The sequence below is a fragment of the Betta splendens genome, chromosome 2 (genome assembly GCF_900634795.4).
Source record: "Betta splendens chromosome 2, fBetSpl5.4, whole genome shotgun sequence".
Lineage (NCBI taxonomy): Eukaryota > Metazoa > Chordata > Actinopteri > Anabantiformes > Osphronemidae > Betta > Betta splendens.
Genome location: NC_040882.2, coordinates 1,565,541 through 1,587,333, shown reverse-complemented (window position 1 = coordinate 1,587,333; position 21,793 = coordinate 1,565,541). Strand labels below are relative to the sequence as shown.

Below are 21,793 nucleotides of genomic sequence, written 5' to 3'. Positions count from 1 at the left end.
CTTCTTGATCTTTTTTATTCAACAATGATGAAGTTTAGTGAATAAAATGTCACCAATAGGAAAAAATCAAATTAAGTTCATATTGTTTCGGTCAGGGTAGCAGCTGTGTCTCCAGCAGAGGGCGCCACCAACCATCGATGTCACGGGAACAGAAGTCGGTGGTCGCTCACTGATGGTAACTCCTCAGTCTGAGCAGGTTGTCACACAGAGCTGGGCTTAGTTCTGCAGGATTCTTATTACTATGGCTCCCAGGAGAATAGAAACTAAACCCATGATCATCTGCTTGAAGACTTTGCTGCTGCTCTACTCCTTCATCTTCTGGGTAAGAGTCTGATATCAGTACTTCTATTGCGTTTTATTGTTTTGTAGATAAATATTCAACGTTTTATCAGTAGCAAAAATAATATTGTGCTTTATATATTACACATCTGGAAGAAATGCAGTTAGAAACGAGTTTAATGACACAGAACAGAGCAGAACACAGTTAGGAACACAATATGTGGAAGTATTCTTCTAAAATATTTTAATTATATACCATAATTCTTTTTAAAACTCATTTGTTAGCAGAGATGTTAGTAAGTAACTGGATGATACAGAAAACCAAGTAATCATTGTTGAGTTTGACTTTGCATCCGCTGCCTTTTCATAGTCATTTTCCTGTTTCGCTGTAGTTTTGCTTTAAAGATCTGTCATTGCCAAGAGGTTGTAGGGTCAGAGGTCGTGGGGTCAGAGTTCAGTGCTGCTTGGAAGTCCAGAAATTACTGTATCTGCACTGAGAGGAATGAGGATGATGCTGTAACTTACATGCTGGTGGAGATGTGTGTTACTGTGTTTCCTGGTTCTCTCGGGTTAAACCCTTTCTTTCTGGTCCGTTCATGCAGCTTCCCGTTCTAACACATCCACTCAGTTCCAGCTCAGTGTTCCTGTCTGACCACTTGCTGATTAGTTCTGGGTCCTCCTAGTTTTTTCAGATGACTTCAGACTTGTTAGATTTAAGTTGAGAGCTGTGGAAAAAGCTTCAGAAGCCACTAGCAGTTATTATACTTACAAAGATTCTACACATTATGTTCAGTTTCACTCATTGTTGACAAGTAATCTCACTTTATTTTAAAGTTTAATATTATAACAGCAATTTGATTCACCAAGCTAAACTCCCAAAGCCTGTCTGGTGTGACTTTAGGTTTCTGCTGTTACAACTCTAAAACGAGTGTGAGCTTAAAGGTTTATACGCAGTGTTCACCTGTAACAGACGCCGCTAATTTATTGTGTTAATTGTGTGTTATCTTATTATTATTTATTAAAACATTAAACGAACTGTCTGCCTCCTGGTTGTTCCTGGTTGTCCCAGTTTGTCCCGACGGGACGCTCTCGTTGCTTCTGTTTTGTTCCCTGCAGAGACTCCCATTCCTCCCACACATTTGTCAGTTTGTCACCTGGATGTCAGCTCATTGGAGTCATGTGGTTCTGAATCACTCTGGTCCTTTGTGACTCCTCAGGTGACAGGTGTGGTGCTGCTGTCTGTGGGGCTGTGGTGGAGGTTCATGCTGGGTCCCTACACGCTGCTGGTGTCCAATGGACCCTGCTACGCTCCGTATGTCCTCACCGGAACCGGAGCCACCATTGTCCTGTTTGGATTGTTTGGCTGCTTTGCCACCTGCAGGGGGCGCCCCTGGATGTTGAACCTGGTGAGGTCATGGCACTAAGGTGCAGCATGTTCCACTGCCTGATATTATTCAGCCTCTGTTGTTAGTCTACATTTTCAGAATATGACTCAAAATGATTATTACAAATGTGTTTGTATCAGGTGAAATTCTTGAAAAACGATCCCACTGTGTTAAAAAGTATTTAAATTTCAAAATGAGCAGTGAAGCAGTAGAATATGTTGACGGATGACTGTGTCTGTCAGGGATATTGTTGGTCCTGCTCCCACAGTACAGTATGTAGATATAAATGACTTTACAGTATATGCTTTACCTTTAGGCTAAAACATATGGAGTGATTACACAACAACACGTCATTGGTTCCATATTCCAGACATCTGTTTTTCTCTGTCTCTTCTCAGTTTGCTGTTTTTCTGTCTCTGGTCTTCATGATTGAACTAATTGCTGGAATCTCCGGGTTCATCTTTCGTCATGAGGTTGGGTGTCGAAATGTTAAAACAAAGACGCGTCAACCTGACAGCAGACTTCATGCTAACGTGTGCTTGTGTCCAGATCAAGGAGAACTTCCTCACCACATACAGCGAGGCAGTGATGAAGTACGATGGACGAGACGACAGGAGTCTGGCTGTGGACAGTGTCCAGCGCAGAGTTGGTGACTTTTTTTCTAAATATTACCATTGTGTTATTTATTTATTACAAATATTCCATTATAAGACATGACTTTATTGACGTGCTGCGTCTATAGCTCTTGGTTTTTAGCTACAATTCATATATATATTATTATAATAATTTTATATATCCAGCATCAATTCAAAACAAAAGGCATCTCATACATGAGACCTCAAACAACAGTATTTCTACATGGAACCCAACAAATCCTACTTGAGCAAGTGTTTTAATTTATATACAGTATAACATAACAGTACAACAATAAATGTTTTCTGTTTACACCACAACCTGAATAATTTACATGTTGATAAATGATGATTTATGTAAGAGATAAATTCACTCCGTTTAACTAAACCTGACTGAATCCCATGGTGTTTCATGCTGTCTCTCTTTGCAGCTGCACTGCTGTGGAGTGGGTAACTACACCAGCTGGTTCAGCAGTGTCTATTTCCCTGTCAGTGGGGTTCCTGCCAGCTGCTGCATTAGTCTGTCTGACTGCAGGGGGGCTGACTTGAAAAATGAAACTGTGGTTGCACATAAAGTCTACAAACAGGTCAGTAACAGACAGATAACACGACACAAATGGAATTCATGCGAATGCGTGTGGCGCCCTCTGCCTAAAGATAACTACATAAACGCAACATGCTCAGTCTATAAATGTTATTCACCACCTCAAATCAAAATGAAAACCTGTTTCCACTTTTATTGTTTATTGTTTTTTTTCCAAAGAAAACATTAAGAAAAATTAAGTTAAAAAACGTTTTCAAATATACTGGAGGGTGTGAAAAAGTTAATTTAAATTTCTTTTGAAATAGGAACATTATTCACAACACGAGGAATTGAACATCAATACACTTGACTGATTTAATGCAGCATCGATTGATTGAATGCAGCATCGACTCCTTCTGTGTCCACAGGGCTGTTATGAGTTGGTGACATCTTTTGTAGAGAGCAATGTGGGAACCATTGCTGGAGTAACCTTTGGCATTTCCTTCTCTCAGGTATGAACCATAAAAATCAGTACAAATAAAAAATGTCTACATTACAAAGTAGTGAATACTACTACTGTGCTGTGGGTTACAAATGTACTGTATGAGTGTGAAGAAAAAAACAATTGTAACAAATATTAGGAAAAATAAGATAATACAAATTTGATTCCCCTTAAAGTATTAATACAGTTGAAAATCATTTAATGAAGTCCATGTTTTGTCCCTATCTCCAGGTAATAGGGTTGTTTCTGGCCTGTTGTTTATCTCGTGTAATCCACTCCAACCAGTATGAGATGGTCTGACAGGTAACGGCCCACCCGCTTCCCGCTACCTAAGACTAAAACTCATCACACATTCACAACTTGTGTCTGTTCTTGTTCCTGTCACAGAAAGCACATATGGATGCAACTCACCATGAAAACCTGAGGACGGACCCACAGAGCATTGTTGATAAACACAACTATTCAACATTTATTTTGTATTTATTTTAGTTTACAAGCATAGAAAACACATAAACTTGTTTAAATTTGTATCAGTTTTATTTGTCATTTTTGTCAAATCACCACTTATCAGTTTAAGAACTTATGAAGAGGAAAATGAAGAGGATCTTGGTGAGGCCAATGTGTCACTATTTATAGGTTTAACGCAGGTTGATGAGCATTGTGGGTGTGTGCTTACATTTTGTGGGGATGTAGGGGAATAATGTCAAAGCTCTGTCCATAAATCATATGCTTGTTATTTGACATCATATTTTACACCTGAGAAACAGTCTGTAATAAATGTTCTAGGTCTGACATAAAAAGGCCCAGAACCCATCCAGAGACTGCGAACTGTGTTATTACAGTATTTAAAGTACTTGTTGGGTTTTTGTGCCAGTCCAAGGGTTCTGGTGATGCTATTTATAAAACACACACATAATAAATGTGAGCAAAACCTAGAAATAAAACTGATCTGCGACAGAACTAATTATACTTAGAAGACAGACCGAACTAACTAATTATATTAAGAAGACACAAAAAACTAACACAACTAACAGATACGACAGAACTAGTTATATTAAGAAGAACGTCTTCACAATAAAATGAAATGCGTTTGATCTGAGCCTTCCATGAAATGGTGGTCGTGGCTCGTCACTCAGTAGTAGCTACAGGAACTTAACACAGGAGGCGACATCTGAGGCTTCAACCTTCCAAACCTTCATTTCCTGTAACCAATGTAACCGTTTCCAACGTTCTATGTGACGTCACCGCTCTTATCCCTGATGATTGGCTGATGCTGGATGTAGCCCCGCCCCGTCTGCCTGCCTCTCTCCGGCTGCTGCTACCGAGCCAACCCCAGACCGCCCGGTGTTCGGTACCTGCTTGACCCAAAACACCACTCACTGGGACAAGAGCGAGGCAGGACGCCGTGAAGCCGGTAAGCTCAAGTGCTCCGTGTGTTTACCGTGACCGAGCGACGGTGCTGCTTTAACGGTACCCGGAATTATCCGTCCCCGCCCGGCGGATGTTAACTGAGATGTCGCGGCCCTGAGGAGAGTTAAACACGGAAACGCTGCTGACTCGAATCCGAGAGTTGACCGTAGTAATGTGCTTTTATCAATCTAACGTGAAGGATGCGTCGCCTTTAGCGTCCAGACTCATTAAGGGGTGAGAGTTCCATTGTCGGACGCTAGTCCAACTCACCTTCGTTATCTTACTTCACTGTGCAGGAACACACGGCATTTCAACCGTCTACATCTATGTAACCATTCAGTTTACGAGTTACTCAGGCACTATGTGCTAGAAAGCAGTTTCGTTTTGTTGTGGGAAAAGGATGAATCCCTATAAATCCCATGTGGGGTTAAGTTTACTAAAAGTTTACTTCCAAAATATGTCCAAAAAAAGGTCCAGGTCTCTTACATTCGAGCTTGTGTCTGAATGAAGATTATAAAAGGCAGTATCCAGACACAGAGCTGGACTAAAGGCGACTCCTCTGGAACATTAGGCCACGGAGGCCGGTAACGCAGCCTGTAGTTTCAGAGCTAATTATTACCAGCAACTAATCTGACTTTTAACCTGTTTAAATAACAACAACAATAACAATCATTGAGCAGAAGGGTGGTGCTGGACGTTTTGCTGCTTGTCCCAGCAGAAGCAGGCATTCATAGAGTGCACTAGACTGGACGTGTGGATGTGATGCCTGAAGCCTCATTGTCCCTCTCTGATTGTATTTCAGGTTCTGCTCTGTTGAGCTTCATGGTGAAGCTGGTGGCCAGCATCCTTCCTCTACCCAACAGGGTAAATGTCAGCTGTGGTGAGTGTGCATCCTCAGCCCGGTCCAGCTCTCGGGGGATGAGGAGCTAGTTAAGACTTGACCCAGGATCTGGCTGTAGTTATAATAATCCTCTTAAGAGCATTAGTGGACTAAGTTTGTCTGTGACGGTGACGAGCAGAAAAAGGAGCTTCATTTACGCTTTCATCCACCATGATGCAACTGTGTGACTCCTACAATCAGAAGAACTCACTCTTCAACGCTATGAACCGCTTCATCGGCGCCGTCAACAACATGGACCAGACGGTGATGGTGCCCAGCCTGCTACGGGACGTCCCACAGGACGACGCGGTGGAGGTGAAAGAGGTGCCGCCCACCAGCACCGCGCCCTGCTTCCCGCAGCCTGGAGACATGTACAGCTCCTACGTCCTGCTCAAGTCCATCCGTAACGACATCGAGTGGGGCGTCCTGCAGGGTGACGGGCGGGAGAAGGAGAGGGAGAAGGCGGGTATGATGGAGGTGTCGCGAGCAGATGCGCAGGAGGTGGACGACGACCTGGAGAAACTGTTCCATTTCCACCTGAACGGACTCCATGCGGTTCTGTCCAAACTGACGTGTAAAGCCAACACGCTCACAAACCGCTACAAGGAGGAAATTGGCTGCAGGAACTGACCCAGGAATCATTCATTTTTAGTGACAACAACAATCCAGGACAATCATGCTTAACTGTAGCTCAGTAACTGCAGAACAGCAAAGGTTCTGGTTTATCTGGTGAAACAAGCAACGAAACGCAGGAAGCTGATGAAAATAAATGCACTTTATGCTCATGTCCCTGTTGCATTTCACACATTTGAACGTGTGGCTACATCAGCTGACTTCAAAGCTTCAAATGCAGTGAAAACACCACAATTACACTTAAAACAGCTGCATTTGAAATGAAGTCAAACTAAACAATATGAATAATGTGACAAATGTGAGGCCCCTGAGCCCCAACCCCAACCATGTGGAGGCATATTTGAATTGTTCAGCCTTTACTCTGAATGACGAGGTTCATCAGATGAAGAAAGTTTATCAAAAGATAGAATATGAAACATTTAGAAAACTTTTACTGCTGTCACGTGTCACATCAGGTCAACCTAACAGAGCATTTATTATTATTATTATTATTATTATTACATAAAATTATACACAGATAGAGGGTCCACCAGAGCTCCTTCTTTAAAAAGGGGCTGATGGTTTATGTCTGACTGTGTTCAGGCTTCATTTCATGCTGTAAATTCAAAACTATGCAAACACACGTGACTCAGAGGAGGCGCTGTGTTTTTATATGTAAACTACTGGATGTGTGTTGATGACCTTTAGGTGTCTACTATGAAACATGGGACCATGTGATTCTAGTAGACGATCTGTAAAACAATAATGTGTTGCTGGTTGTTTTAGTCACGTGAGTTTGTTTCCTGTAATCTGATCCTGAATCCTGAAACTACTGACAAAATAAACCAAAAACATTTTAATAATGAATTTCCTAATAATGAGGCTCTTTGTGTCACAGTAATCTGCTGTAGTCAAAGGTGGGTCCACACTGAATAATATACACTCATAGTGTTACTAGTCCTCCAGTTATTATAGACAGTAATAAAGTGGTATAAAATAGGTTTACGAGGGTGTGGGCCGGTGTGGGTGTGGGTGTAGGGTGGGTGATGGGTGAGCTGTTGGGGAGTCTGCAGTCAGGGAAGCCATTTTTTCAGTTGTTTGTGTCTTGTTCTTTACATCACAGGAAACCAAATATTTGTATAGTATCATCTCTGCAGCCATGACCAGAACATTTAGCCAGTTTTATTAAATTAAAGACATAAACATGCTTGCCGTTACAAAACGTTTTTTTTGTCTGGCTCTTAAACATGCTGTTCGGTGTGGATGAGTTTAACAGACAGTCATCAATGCGCAATAACGCAACTAATACAAATGAAAACATACAGTAAGAGGATGAAGTTGAACAGGCAGTGACTGTATTTTGCACATGTAACACAGTGGAGGCCGGTCGGGGCCAGAGAGGCCTTCTCTGGTCTGAACAACCCAGGAAAAGAAAATACATTTTTGTTTTCATCCATGTTTTACCGCTTTTTTCGTTCGGGGTCGAGGGAAGCTGGAGCCTATCACAACTTGCTGAGGGCGAGAGGCAGGTACTGCAGGGCCACACAGAGAGACAAAAAACCATTCACACACTTACACTTACAGGCAATGAAGAGTTGCCCATTGGACCTAATCGACCTAAATGCCTTTGGACTGTGAGAGGAAGCCGGAGAACCCGGACAGAATCCACGAAAGACACGGGGGAGAACATGCAAACTCCACACAGAAAGGCACCCGGGCAACCCTGGGAATGGAACCCACGCCCTTCTTGCTGTGAGGTGACAGTGCTACCCACTGCACCACTGTGCCACCCGTTTTTGTTTTTATCATTTTCATAAAAAATTAAAATCTTTCTTCACAGTCTGGCAATCCTGCTTGTATATTATGTAGAGTTTGTATCCAGTCATGTTTTAGCAGCTTGTGTCGTCATGTTCCAGACTTCAGAACCAACAGAGCAGCTCCTGATCGTGGCTGCTGTTTCGTCTTAGATGAGCCCCACATCTCCAGCTGGAGGACATGTCTAAGATCTGCTGAGAGCATCAGCTGAAGCGATTAAAGGCACTGAAGTGAACCAGACCAATCCAAGTCCGGCTAACTGGCCACAGAGTAGTGAAGTTCCACAACACACACACTAAGATTGTGGGACTGTGATGAGGACGATACCCTAAAAATTCATAATGTATCAACAGGTTGCTGAAGTGGGATTCATAGGATTTTCTTTCAATCTTTGTAAAGCACTTTGAGATAATTTTTGCTGTTTGTCTCCAGGAACACGTTCACTGATACAATTTTCTACAATGCTCTACCCAATAAACTGTCAATCACAGTTTTCATTGTGATTCTTGGAAAGGTTGGACTTGTAGAGTATATTAGTGGCCATCAGTCACAGATTTATTCACCTGTAATCTCCCATAATCCATTTTACCTCAGGTACAGTAAACCTCACCTTAACCTCAGTCTGCACTGATACTTTGTCATGAGGCAAAATTATCAACTAGTTTATAACAAATGACTTTTGAGAAACTTGTCACATTTGCAACAATAATAAGGTTTTATTACTGCAAAATAAAAAAAATACTGTAAAAATATTGGCCATGGTCCTTTCATTAATCCATACAAGTTAAAATACATACAGGCTGAGGGAGAAGCATCAAACCTGCTTCTCTGAGTATTTACATGGTTCTTCTTTGGGCCTTGCTGATGCTCGCCACTGATAAAAAAAATGATGCTGGCCCAAACTTTTGGAATGCACTGCCTGAACAGGTTAGACAGATTAATTAAATAAGTTTACATCTGAGATGAAATTTTTTAAACTTTTTTATAGTGATATTTTGTTGTTTTGTTTTTATTTGTTTGATTTGTTTTATTGTTAAGCACTTTGGTCAGCCTCTGCTGTATTAAAAGCGCATTATAAATAAAGTTGATGATGATTATATGATAATGATACTATATATGTTTGAAGGAAACATCTGGAGTGTTGGACACTTGAATGACCTCAGGAACAATACAGGGCGGTGGTTTGTTTTAGTCGCCATGATAACAGCACATTATCCGGATCTAATGTCTGTATGAATTCTGAATATAAAACTGTCAGGTTACTAAAGCTGGACTGAACTAAGATATAGAATAAGCAGATTATTGGGTTAATTAAAAATAACACTTGATTATATCTGGTTGTAAACATTGAGGTTTAATCATTCATCCTAGTTTTATTCCGTTTATTCATTAAAGCAGTCAGTTCCTGTGTGATTACAGCAGGGGGCAGTAAAGTATAGATGCAAGCCCAGGTTCTACCAACACTACTCAATCAGTGTCTCGTAATCTGGAGGCTGGAAGCTGGAGGCTAGAGACTAGGGTCCAGGGGCCAGAAGTGTCCCGCGTCGTTTTACTGCAGCTGCTGATGGTGCAGGTTCAACGTTCAGCAAGACAGAAACAGCAATGAGATATCTGGAAACATATTCCAGTGATGAAACAGCGCTCATCATGATAATGTGTGTGTGTGTGTGTGTGTGTGTGTGTGTGTGTGTGTGTGTGTGTGTGTGTGTGTGTGTGTGTGTGTGAGGTTGGAAATCAGCAGGAGGTTTGACCTGCAAACAGCGATAGGAGGGCGAAGCCTGATCTGCTGTTACAGAGAAGCAGGACAGAAGAACAGATTCATATCTGAGATCAGATTTTTATTGTTAAGTGACCACAGGTCTACTGCTTATTTGTACAGTGAATAACCATCTTGTCTTCATGTATTTCATAGATTCACTACATCTAACATTATTGACACATCATTTCATTTTTGACCATTTTTATTTTTGTCTGGTAACAGACGTTTAGCAGTAGAGGAGATTTCACTCATGCAAATAAACCACTAACAGTGACTGTGAGCTTTTTATTTATAGTTTATTTTTGGTTTCATCATCAGTCTCTTATCAGATCAGCTAAGACACTTTTCAGTTTCCCAAGTTTCTAAACATATCAAGCTCAGACGTCCTCTGCCTGCATCACTGGCTCCACATCTGCCACAATGAAACTATGCACAGCCAATAAAGTCACATCTCAACTTCCTCCAAGCCACGGTTCATTGTGCATGTCAGGATGTGTCCAAGCACCAAATCAGTCAAATGACGACAAAGCAGCAGTTACAAGTAATGAAACTGAAACTTCATCAGGGGAAAAATAGGCATTCACTGTTCTGTTGCTCATTGATCCTTTTAACCACCCAGATGTTTGATATTAATGACCTGGACCTGGATCAGTTCAGATATCAGATGGAGGAAGAGGTTTGTGAGCTCGACTCAGCTTTAGTTTAGCTCCACTGTCTGCATGGTCAAAGTTTATGAAGGTGCAAAGAGCAGCTTATTAGTAAATGTCACTGTCTTGTGTATTTAAAGCATCAACATATTTATGGTTTATTAATGGTTTATTGATCTTTTATTGGGTGAGACCATATTGATGACAGGGTGTAGTTTCCCCTGCAGTGAAGTAACTCCTGTTGTAGAAAAGCCTCAGTTGATGCTGCTTCTTTGGACAATTATTATTTAATTTTAACAGCAGCTTTTCATACATCTGGTTATTCATTCACATGGTCTGGAACATGTTTAATTTCTTGCTGGGATGGCTGCTGCTCTTACTTGTTGCTGTTACCTGTGGTGCCTCAGGTTCAGTTCTAGTGTTTATATTAGTGGTGATCTCAAAGGAATATAATCTGCCTTACCACGCACATGCTAATGATCTGCCATCGGCCCTTTCATTTTCCCAGTGTGGGACCTTTGGGAGCAGGTGAACAGCGTTGGAAGAGCTTCGTTCCACCTATTAGGTCTGCTCAGGAGGGTGTAGTCCTTTCTTGTTGGTCCCACCAGCTCTAGACCCTGACTGGACTGCTGTAACGCCCTACAAGCTGCCTTCACTAAGCTGTTGCTGCTCTGGGTCTGACCTCTGCCACAAGGCCTGAGAACTGACTGTTCTTAAGTCACTTGGGTCATGCTAACTCATGGAAAAAGGTCAAGGACACCTATTAGAGGAGAGTTAGTGGGACCAGAAGGTAAACACGTAAAAACAGATGTTTCTCATCAAATAGAACCTGTAGTGACCATCATTGAAGTGAGGTGGAGTCAGTGGTATGTTCTGTCCTCCTTGGTTTAATGTGGCCTCTATTAACTCTACTGATTCATTAATGGCCCATTACGTCAGATCAGAGCTTCTCAGAAACTGCTTGCTCTGTTACAAAAGGGAAGTTTTGTAACAGTTTTGAAACTGGAAATTCTGTTGTCTAGTTTGAGTCTGCTCTGAGACTGTGTTTGCAGAAATCCACATAATAATAACTGAACTTTATTGATCCCACACTGGGGGAATTTATCTCTGCATTTAACCCATCCCCTGGGGGGAGCAGTGCAGCCACAGTGCAGCACCCAGGGGTCCAGTGTGAAGGCTGTAGCTCAAGGACACACCTGGTGCCAGAAGCGACTCATATTTCACAGCCTGATGTTCACTGGTTTCTTCTTTTACACCCACTACTTCCATCTTCCATCAAACAAGTATTTTCAGGTCAGACATGTAGGTCAGATACTACGAGTGACAGAACTAGAGTGAAAGGTTTCAGTGTAATGTAAAATGTCCCGTCTGCCAAGATCCCCGCAGCACTCTTAGATTTAGATTAAACACATGGACCAACACCAACGACTCAGAACCTGGAGCTGTGTGTTTATCATCATCCAAGTTCATGCATCACATGAAACATGAGTAAAGACTCCTCAAACATACATGGTGGGTCTGAGCGGAAGCGTTTGGTTCCTGATGAGCAGCCAATAGCCGACTCTGATTGCGTGAGTCTACACCGTTACTGCAGCTTGTGAATATTTATGTGTTTGGATGCAAATTGTTGATCTCGTCTGTCCTTATTTATGCGGGTGCAAAGTGAAGCAGCTACACCACATCCCTCGGGGTATGAATGATGTTTGCTTCTTTTCTTGCCTCCAGGCATCAGAGCTGAGCAGGACCAGCAGTGATGAGACAGACGGAGCTGCACGGAGGCAGGTTCTCAGCAGTATTCAGGTAAATCACTTTAAACCCACTTCTTCTAATGTGACCAGTCATTGTTAGATTCAGTATCACAATAAATCGACATTTACTTTTTATTATGCTCTGCTAAGCGTCTAAGCTTCTAAGATGCATAATAGCGTTTATTACAGAATAAGATTAGCTACTGATATTTTCTAAACATTTATCTTAGGTTCAGTAATAAATATAGGACTTTTCCTGATAAATAGAATTAATAAATGAATATGATCCTATAGTTATTTCACCTGTTGATTGTTTGTCTAATTTTTCCTAATTTTACGTCTAATTTCAGATTCCACCTCCTCAGTTTGCGTTGATGTCAGACTGATGTGAAATACTGACGTTTTCCATGTGATGCTGGTGCATGTTCTATAAGAAGTGCCACATTTTCAATAACACTGAGTTGATTCAGTTAACTTTCATTTTACACAGTTAAGAGCCTGCCTCCTAAAACTTGTTTGTTTGGAACTCATCTGTGATTCTGTTAGCCAGTCTAAGGTAGTAATCTCCAAAAAATTGAAGTTAGTCACAATTCAGAAATACTTTTTATGTCAGTCCTAGTTAATAGAGCTTTTGAATCACTGTTCATCCTTTCCAGAAGAAGCTCCGCTTCTGCCTCATCACACTGACTCATGTCTGAGAGGCTCAATCTCAAACCCATTGTTACAGGAAAACCACAGTAATAGAACGTGGAGCTGAGGTATTTGAATGTGGACATGAGATATTTGAACGTGGACATGAGGTATTTGAACGTGGACATGAGGTATTTGAACATGGATATGAGGTATTTATACATGGACATCTGAAGGTACAGTATCTGATTGTGCGTCTGTGTCCTGGGCCTTCACCCAGAGCTTCTGCTTGCTGCTAACTCTCTCTCTGCTGTCACCCTGCAATATGTGAGCAACCTCTCAGTAGCCTTATATCCACCTCACTTTATTAAGAAACAGGCAGTGTAACAGTCCAACACTCACTAAAACATTAGCTTCAGATCAGAGGATCGCCTGCAGGTACGTATGTATATGTAACAATTAAAAAATATTCCATGTTCCATGAGGCCAACAGGTTTTGACACCAAAGCTTATGACTGGGGTCAAAGGTCATCGCTCTGGTCTCATTTACTATGTCTTTCCTAATTTAGCTAAATTAAATGTGACACTGAATCCTCCGAGCTACGAAAGCATCTTCCTCAACAACCAGGCAGAGTTTGAGTGCGTCTTCACTGGACAGGATGAAACTACCGTCACCTGGACGATTGATGGAAAAACTGAGACCGGCACCTGTACAACAGTTGGACCAAAGAAAGTCTGCACCCTGGCTGCTCAGCGCTCTGACTGGAAGCTGCAAAGTAAAGTGAGCTGCTCTGTTAGGGTACAAAACAAGGCATCAATCACCAAAGACCTGATTGTTCACAAAGGAGGTTGGTCTGAGCAGCAGCTACACAGCAGATAAACACTGAGACGGTGAGCTGTCATAAACCAAGTGTTTGTTTCAGATAATCCCAATCCAACTGTGACGGTGCACATTCTTCCAGAGGAGCACATCGGCAGTAAGGTCACTCTGGTGTGTCTGGTGTCCGGTACCAAGATGCAGGATTACTACATCGCCTGGACAGAGGACGAGAGACAGCAAACTGGCAACTACAAGGCCGGCACCAAGCTACTGCAGGAGAACGACCACGGTGGTTACATGGTGGCAAGTGTTTACACGACCACTAAGCAAGAGTGGGAAAAAAAAAGTTTCACCTGCAACGTGTGGCCGTTCGGGCACAACGGGGTCATGAAACCAACAACAGTGTCCAAATATATGAGCAACTCAGTGGAATGTAAGAAGTAGCACAATGAGGCGTTTTGTTGCTGTACAGTTCGTTGTGTTTGACAAATTGGTTTAATAAATGTTGCATTGACACGCGTGGTTGTAGGTTCTTCATTTACACACATGCCTTCACCCTCTCCGGATTCTTCTAAGCTGAGAACCTCACAGTAAACCTTAAGGGTATCTCAGCTTCATAACGAGGAAACAAGTGTCCCACATACAGTAGTTTTAGAGAAGGTGGAAAAGAAGCTAGTCCTGATGTATCTCTGGCCTCTATTAAGGTCAATGGGACTAAAACCATCCAGTAACACTTCAGCAGCACAAGTGAACATTACAGCATCAGCAACTAACAATCAAGGCTTTTACGTCTGCCTGAGGTGGAGGCAGACAACAACCCTCCGTCTCCAATGTTTCACTTCCACCCAGGTTCTGTTGACCTTAGGGGATTCTCTTCTCTACCACGGATTCATGGCTCTTCTTAATTCAAACCTGATGGCTGATGGTTTTTAATTAGTTCTATTCTGACTGCACTTCAAAAGCTGCCATCAGGGAGAAGGTTCAATTTAGACAAAACAAGGAAAGACTCAAGAAAAGGTTTTATCCTGTAGATTTTTTTCTTTCAGTTTCTTTTATACTGATATTAAGTTATTTATGATCATATATTTTTCAGGATGTCTGGCACTTTTATCTTGTATGATGTTACAATGACAATAAAGCTTTATCTTTTTACCCTCATCCCTCCTCTCTGACCGAAGAACGGCTGCTGAGATCCAGAGCTACATGAAATAGACTACACATCACATGGGTTCTTAAATGAAATCTGTCTCTGCAGCCCAGAATTATACGCTGACTGTGTGTCTTTCTAACAAATGTGAACTTTTCTGATAAAGCTACAAAAACCTCATCAGACACCAACGACCCGTTGAACTGAACATGCTCTGAAACGTTTTCAGGGTTCTCGTCTTTGACGTCACTTCGTCCTCTCTGCATCACTGCTTCAGCACCTGTAGCAGTGAAACCTTCTAGAAACAGAACAAGTGGAAAAACTTTCTCAAAGCAAGAAAGCAGACATCTGTCGTGTGTGTGTGCGTGTTTCTAGTGAACAAAGAGACAGAGAAGAAAAACATTTCATTACATCTTACCCTGATTGTGACTTTGAGCGTTGCACTAATGAGCACTTGTCCATTGTCTCATCATGGAATTAACATTACAAAATCTGAATCTTATGTTTAATGGTTTAATGAGCTTCGCAGGGACTAAGTGAGCACAGCTACAGCAGGTTCATATGAAGCTAAAAGCAGCTGTAAAACAGAACCAGTATATGTTTGTTGTATTACTTTAAACTTTATTTTCCTTTGCAACTGTTTATTGTATTCATCGAAGGTGCTTTAATCACTGAAATGTTCTACAGTGATATCACTGTCTGTCACAACAGCAGGGTTAATAATGTACTGATCCAGTTATAAAGGGAGGAACTAACCCTGTTCAATGAACCTCATCTGAGCTCGGCAGGTAACAGCACTGCCCCTTGTTTAAATCCTGAATGTTGTTGAGCTTAAGGGGATGTTTCCTCCTTCCTGCCTGGTCGCAGACATCACACCTGGAACAAGAGCGGCACAGATTGAGGATGGTCCCAGTCATGCAGTGACAGCTGAACGGTTACAAGTTTACAAGTGGATCAAGCACAGAACTGGAGAATCTGATCCACCACTGTGATTCTCTGTGACCTTCAGAGTTAGCGCTGAATACTGTTGGGGAGCTGGGGGTAGAACCACTGTCTCGAGAGAGGATAGGGTCAAGCAGAGTCACAGTGGCTTTGCTGAGGCCCCGCAGACATCAGATTCTTTTAGACACATCTAGTGTAAGTTCTGGTAGAGCTTCTGTTCTGTTTCCTGTCTCTGCTTCAGCTCGTCCTCTGCTGACGGCCGATTGAACCACTTGGTTTGTGTCAGAGATTAATCTTCTGCCGAGGACCTCGTCACAGAAGCAGGTCCTTGTCTATTGCTCCTTTGGTTCTGGTTTTAGAAATCTGTATTTTAGTAGTTCTGCAGGTCATGATAAAATAAATAAAAGGCTGAAGGTTTTATGTAAAGTGGAAAACTTTTACTATAAAAATGTGCCAGTGTTGGGGATATGCGAGGAGCACAAATTATAATAATTGGATTTATAGCTCCTGATTGGAGATACCAATTATGTTTATAATTTAGATTCACAAATCTTGGTTATTAGCTTAAATATATATAACTATATGACAAATGTCTATAGTTTGGCAAGTGAAACACTTACTATTATTGATTTAATAATTATTAATTGAATTAATAATTACTTAATTTACGGGGCACCACCCTGTTTCCAGGGACCAATAACCGATTTGGAATAGCCAATACAGTCTCATTTGTATTTAAGTTAGTTGAAGGGTGAACTCCGTACCATAGCCGACTCAATTCACTAGTGCTGCAAAACCATGTACAAATAATCACAAACAACGACCAATTAAATTATGAACGCTTTATTAAACAGTTAATATTAACTCTAGTGTCAACACTATCTTGAATAACTCAGCAAATCACAACTTAATCTTATGATGTGTTCGTCTGGCGTTCTGTATGTGTATGCGCGTTACCTAAGATAAGAGGTGTGTGTGTGTGTGTGTGTGTGTGTGTGTGTGTGTGTGTGTGTGTGAGAGAGAGAGAGAGAGAAAGAGAAAGGAGGAGGGAGAGCGCCCCCCTTTAGGGGCGTGGTGAGGTGGCACAGCTGCGCGCGTGTGCCGGTGAGCCCTTTGAATGGAGCCCGCGTGTCTGGCGCTCACAGGGAAAGAAGCGTGTAAAGGAGTGTGAAGTGGGACTAGCGTGGATAAGGCTTGTGGTCACACAAACACGTGGGGCTATATTCTGCGATATAGTCACGTGATCGCGGAAGCGTGCGGTGGTTGAAACGTGCGCTTGGCGTGGTCGCAGCAGAAACAGAGCACTACACAGTAACACACTGAAGCACTTAAGCTAGCGAAATCACAGATTACAACACTTCAATGTGCACCTCTTAGATTCACGTAGATCGGTAACAGCGTTACAGTCACGTGATAGCGGAAATACACAGTGACCAGATCGCGTGTTCAGGAAAAGAAAACACAACAACAAAACAATTACTGATCCCCTAAGAGTTCTACTCTGCTCAGACTTAAGAATGCCTCTGCCTTACTGCTCAATCCTGGTGAGAAGATCCGGCGTTGCGAGCGTGCGTGCGTGCGTGCTTGCGCTGTTGCGGTCCGGTCCGGTCCAGGTGTGCGTCGCGGTGATCGCGTCGCGATCAGCTGATGCGGCGGCGAGTGAGGCGGTTACGCTGGCGGTTTCCTGCCGTGTGGCTGGAAGTAGATGGGTGATCAGGCCCGTTCTCTGTGACGACGTCCCCGTTAGTTCAGCTGCTGGCTGCGGTGGAGGTTCCAGGCGTGCCGGGGGCAGAGGGAGCTCCAGGTGGGGCAGCGAGAGGGTCGAAGAGAAGAAGGGAGAGAACAAGGGGTAACGGGTGATCGAAGAGAACAAGGGAGAGAACAAGGGGTAACGGGTGATCGAAGAGAACAAGGGAGAGAACAAGGGGTAACGGGTGATCGAAGAGAACAAGGGACGAGTCTTCGGTCACGGCGACTTTTATAACCGTGTTTTTGGTCACGCCCGTCCTATTGTTTGGTCCAATCAGGACGGCTGACGTCCAAGTTTCTCCTCCGTTTGTCGCTTGTGTCAGCGGGAGTTGGATGTCAGCGGGGGAGCCAGGTATGGGTCCCCAGCCTGGCGCCTGGTTTTGGCGCTGAGATTTGAAATCTCTTTGTTCTCATTCACTACTATCAGGATGAGGACTTTACATGCAGGCCGCAGTGCCTCCTTTGTCTGAGCATGTGGGACCTTATGTATAATCTGTTATGAACAGAATTATTATTATGAGGTCCCCCAACATCCCCCCTTTTTGTTCCGAATGATGGCGTGTCAGCCGTCGCTTTGGAACAAGACGTTGAAAGGGTCCATGTGCTCTGACAGGTTCGTTGAGGTCCTCAGTGTACTTGTCATCTCCTGTGGGCATTATCAATGTTCATTGACAGTCCATGTATTCCAAACAGTCCTTGTTTGCTAGAGTTGGAGGCAAGTCTGAGCATTTTAGAGGCATGTCTGAGCAGAGGCAATAGCATGTCTGAGCAGAGGCAATAGCATGTCTGAGCAGAGGCAAAAGCATGTCTGTCTACAATCCTAAACCATATCATTTCCTATGTATTTCTTAGGTGAAAGAAAACACGAGAAAAGAGAGGGATAGATGAGTGAAGAGAGGTGTGGTTAGTGTTTGCTGGTCAACTCGTGAAAGAGTTGTTAGCTGGCAAGGCGTTGCCAGGTTGGTGTCTTTATGAAGTGTACATGTTTGTGTCTGGTGTGGACTACAGTGTGTACATTCTCTCGTTGCATGAGATCTATAAAGACATGGACCTGCTTCTAGATTAATCTAACCACAATTGGTACTGCCAGGGTTGTGGTACCTGAAAGGGATGCATAACCGTGGTGGTAGTGGACACAAGGCTTTCCTTTAAAAGGCTTCAACAGAAACTCAATAAGTTGCTACTGACTCTGACCGAGGAGCTAACTTGCAGATGAGATTTCATTAGCCTACCTAGCTACCTGTACCTGAATTATCTTCTCTGATTGTCCTGGAGGGTCTCAGGAGGCTGCAAAATCATTTAGGAGAAGAATGAACTATGTGTGGCTTACACATTGTTTAGGCTCATCCAGAGATCCAGCTATTCCTACCAGGTTGCTGATAAGATTTTTGGGACCTACAATGGATGCGGACTAGTTCTCTTTATACATATCACGTTGTGGCATGGACTAGTCTACCCTCGCCTTTGGGAGCTGGGACTGCTCCCCCCCTTTTGGTATGTGGATGTGTTTGACGCAGGCTTGGTGCCTGGTCTAGGCCACCTATGTCTTTCATACCTAGTGTGATAGGGAAATACGCCTGGTGTAATCCACTAGTGGGGAGTCAGTGTCTGGCTTCTGTTGAGAGGTCTGAAGGAGCAGCCGAACTGTTAGGCCTGTCAAGTTCTTTTAGGGCTTCCTCCACGCATCTCCGTACCAGACTTACAATGTCCACCTCTGAGTCTTCCCGTGACAGGTGAACTGGACTGTGGTCCCTGTACCTACGGTTCAAGTTCTGTCTGAACCGACCTCTTCCCCCTCGTGGGTGGGAACGAGGTTGTTTTGGCCTTGAATTACAGCGTTGAAGAGGCTCATCTTCCCGGTTGACTGTGTCAACCTGCTGGCGACGTGACCTGCGGTTTTGAGTCTTCCTTTGCCCTCGTCTGCTTCTCTTAGCACGAGGCATTTCGTGGCCTTCAAGTGTTAAGTCAGACTTTTGATGGGTCTGGATACTAAAAACTCTGGCGTCCGCTACAGGTCTCCTAATGGGGCGTACACGCGTTTCCCATACCAGTTGGGCATATCTCACAACTCCCTGCATTGTGCGCCTGCCTGTCTTACAGTGCATGGCGACATCAAATTGGATGCTGTCATGGAGATTATGCAGGAATAAGGACTGGAATGTACTGTCTTCTTCTAGACCTGGTGTATTCCGTCCTTGGAAGTAGGCCTTTCTGAGGCGTCTGTAATATTCTTTGGGAGGTTCATTTCTTTTGTGTAAGACATTGAACGCTTCAAAGATAGTTGCTGCCGGGTCAGAATATGGGGCATATTCTTCTCTTAAAGCTCGACAGAGTGAAGAGTATTGATCCCGAATGGCAGGCTTGAGTGTTTCCATGAAGACATGGACACTCCTGGGTGTAGTCTTCCACATTAGCTTTAGTTTCTCGCGAGCTGTTGCATGAGGGAGGTCCAATAAGCAACGATCGACTTCCTGCAAGTAGTCGTCTATGGTAGAATCATGGCTCTTGGGGTCAAAGCACTCAATGTCCTTGGCTAGGGATTCAAGCTGGCGTAGGCGCAAACCTAAGTTTGGGGAAGGATAAACACTATCAGAGTCACTTGAGCCTGTGTCGTCCCACTGGTCGCTGTAACGTGGGTGAACCCGACGCTGCTTCCTGCGTTTGAGACGAGGTGCTTTCTCCAACAGGGGGCTTAACCTACCACTGTCACTCTGGTTCTCAGGTGAGTTTTCCCTCCTCAGAGTGGGGGGCATTCCTGTCCTCAGTGCATGAGGGGGAGTAAAACAAGTTTGCTCTGGATGCTTTCCTGTGCACTGGAGTGCTAGTGTCCCTGTACTCAGCCACTGTAGTGGTCTGAAAACCTTTGCCTTTGGCCATCTCACTGGTAACACAAGTAGCTGTACTGAGCTGGTGCTCGTAAGGAGGTGGCTGGGGGGTCTCTAGCCTCTGGGCGAGAGCCACTGCGCCTGCTTTGGGCATCTGCAGCTTTGCATGTGATCGGTTTGTTTGGCTGTCAAGAGGCAGGGGCTGCTCAGCCTTCCTGGGAGCTAGCCTACTCTCACCATCTACGCCTGACTTGGTCAACTCTGGTCTCCTTGGACTGGCTGCCGTGTCTACCTGATCACTCTGGCTCTTCCTCCTGGCTTTCTCAACCTCTTGATGGGCCACTAGGAGACTAGATTGTAGGGTGTCATGGTCCTGCTGCAATCTCTCCTTATCTTCCCGGAGCTGCTCCAGCTCTTGTTTCGTTACCCAGAGACTCTGCTTGAGGCGGGAAACGGTCTCCTGCTCAGCTTTGTAGCCACTGCACACAAGGAAGAGCTTCTTTTCGTACTCTGCAGCCTTCAGCTGCACCTTGCGGTGGCAGAGTAGAGCCAACTCACCCATTACCTCTTGGGCCAGGTGAGTTTCCGTTGAGGGCTTGGTCATGTAAGATAAATACCTCTGCAACTCCGCTTCACATTCATCAATAGTATAACTATTGAGTTCTTCTAATTCTGTTACTGACACATCTAAGATCTTTGCAACAACTCCTTGAAAGTCTAAGTTTCCCTGCTTGGGGGAACGTTCAGCACCAGATCTCCAAAGATTCACGTTGCCCATTCTGGTTCTGAGGAGCAATGTGGTTTACAACTACAGCTAAAACAGTGGTGCACAGGTGACACTTCAACCTGTGGCTTACTTGAATGTTTATTATGTGTTAGCGGTGGAGGCTTGTCTGGGTTTGTCTTGCTGAAAACCAACCTTGGCTCCCGTTGCTAACTGAAAAGATACTAAGCCTACTCACTTTGGTTTCAGTGACGGCTTGGCACAACTTATTCTCAATCTCTGGGGTTGCTATGCTAATGGTAGCATGCTAACATGCACACACACAAGCTGACATTTGGTAGCTCTTTGCTAAGCTAATGCTAAGCTAACAAAGCACAGCTTGGTAACACTGATGGCAGCTCACCCTGAGTTAATAGCTAAGATAGTAGCTAGGCTAACACTAGTACCACTGGTGGTTTGGCAGCCTGTGCTAAAGCTACACTTGGCCTCTTAATGCTTAAAGTGGAAGCTAAGCTTCTAGGCCCACTCTTCCTACTGCAGTTCTCAGTAACTAGTGTTAAAGCAAAGGGCACCTTGGTTTCTGCCACACACAGTTATGGATTCTTGCATCCACCCGTAGATTATTTATACAGATTTACAGCACGGTGAATAATCTTTGTCGGCCTCACACGGGGCACCAATTATGTTGGGGATATGCGAGGAGCACAAATTATAATAATTGGATTTATAGCTCCTGATTGGAGATACCAATTATGTTTATAATT

The 21,793-nt window shown here is 43.5% G+C and overlaps 2 protein-coding genes and 1 gene segment (V, D, J or C); all 3 read left to right on the top strand.

The window, feature by feature from the left end:
* Positions 1-182: 182 nt before the first annotated feature.
* LOC114851136 (tetraspanin-7-like) lies at positions 183-3,849 on the top strand. Its single transcript, XM_029142727.3, has 8 exons — positions 183-322; positions 1,497-1,685; positions 2,063-2,137; positions 2,214-2,309; positions 2,728-2,883; positions 3,248-3,331; positions 3,553-3,624; positions 3,709-3,849. Exons 1-7 carry the CDS (start codon positions 242-244, stop codon positions 3,619-3,621), a joined length of 750 nt encoding a protein of 249 aa, XP_028998560.1. The 5' UTR covers positions 183-241; the 3' UTR covers positions 3,622-3,624; positions 3,709-3,849.
* Positions 3,850-4,579: 730 nt separating this feature from the next.
* On the top strand, positions 4,580-7,090 carry LOC114851137 (mid1-interacting protein 1-B-like). The gene is made up of 2 exons (XM_029142728.2): positions 4,580-4,735; positions 5,534-7,090. The coding sequence occupies exon 2, from the start codon at positions 5,783-5,785 to the stop codon at positions 6,239-6,241; it is 459 nt and encodes a 152-aa protein (XP_028998561.1). The 5' UTR covers positions 4,580-4,735; positions 5,534-5,782; the 3' UTR covers positions 6,242-7,090.
* Positions 7,091-12,121: 5,031 nt separating this feature from the next.
* Positions 12,122-14,154, top strand: LOC114847438 (Ig heavy chain C region-like). The segment is given in 4 exon segments: positions 12,122-12,244; positions 12,543-12,748; positions 12,849-13,670; positions 13,746-14,154. Coding segments are annotated over 2 exon segments (678 nt in total).
* The last annotated feature ends 7,639 nt before the right edge of the window (positions 14,155-21,793 follow it).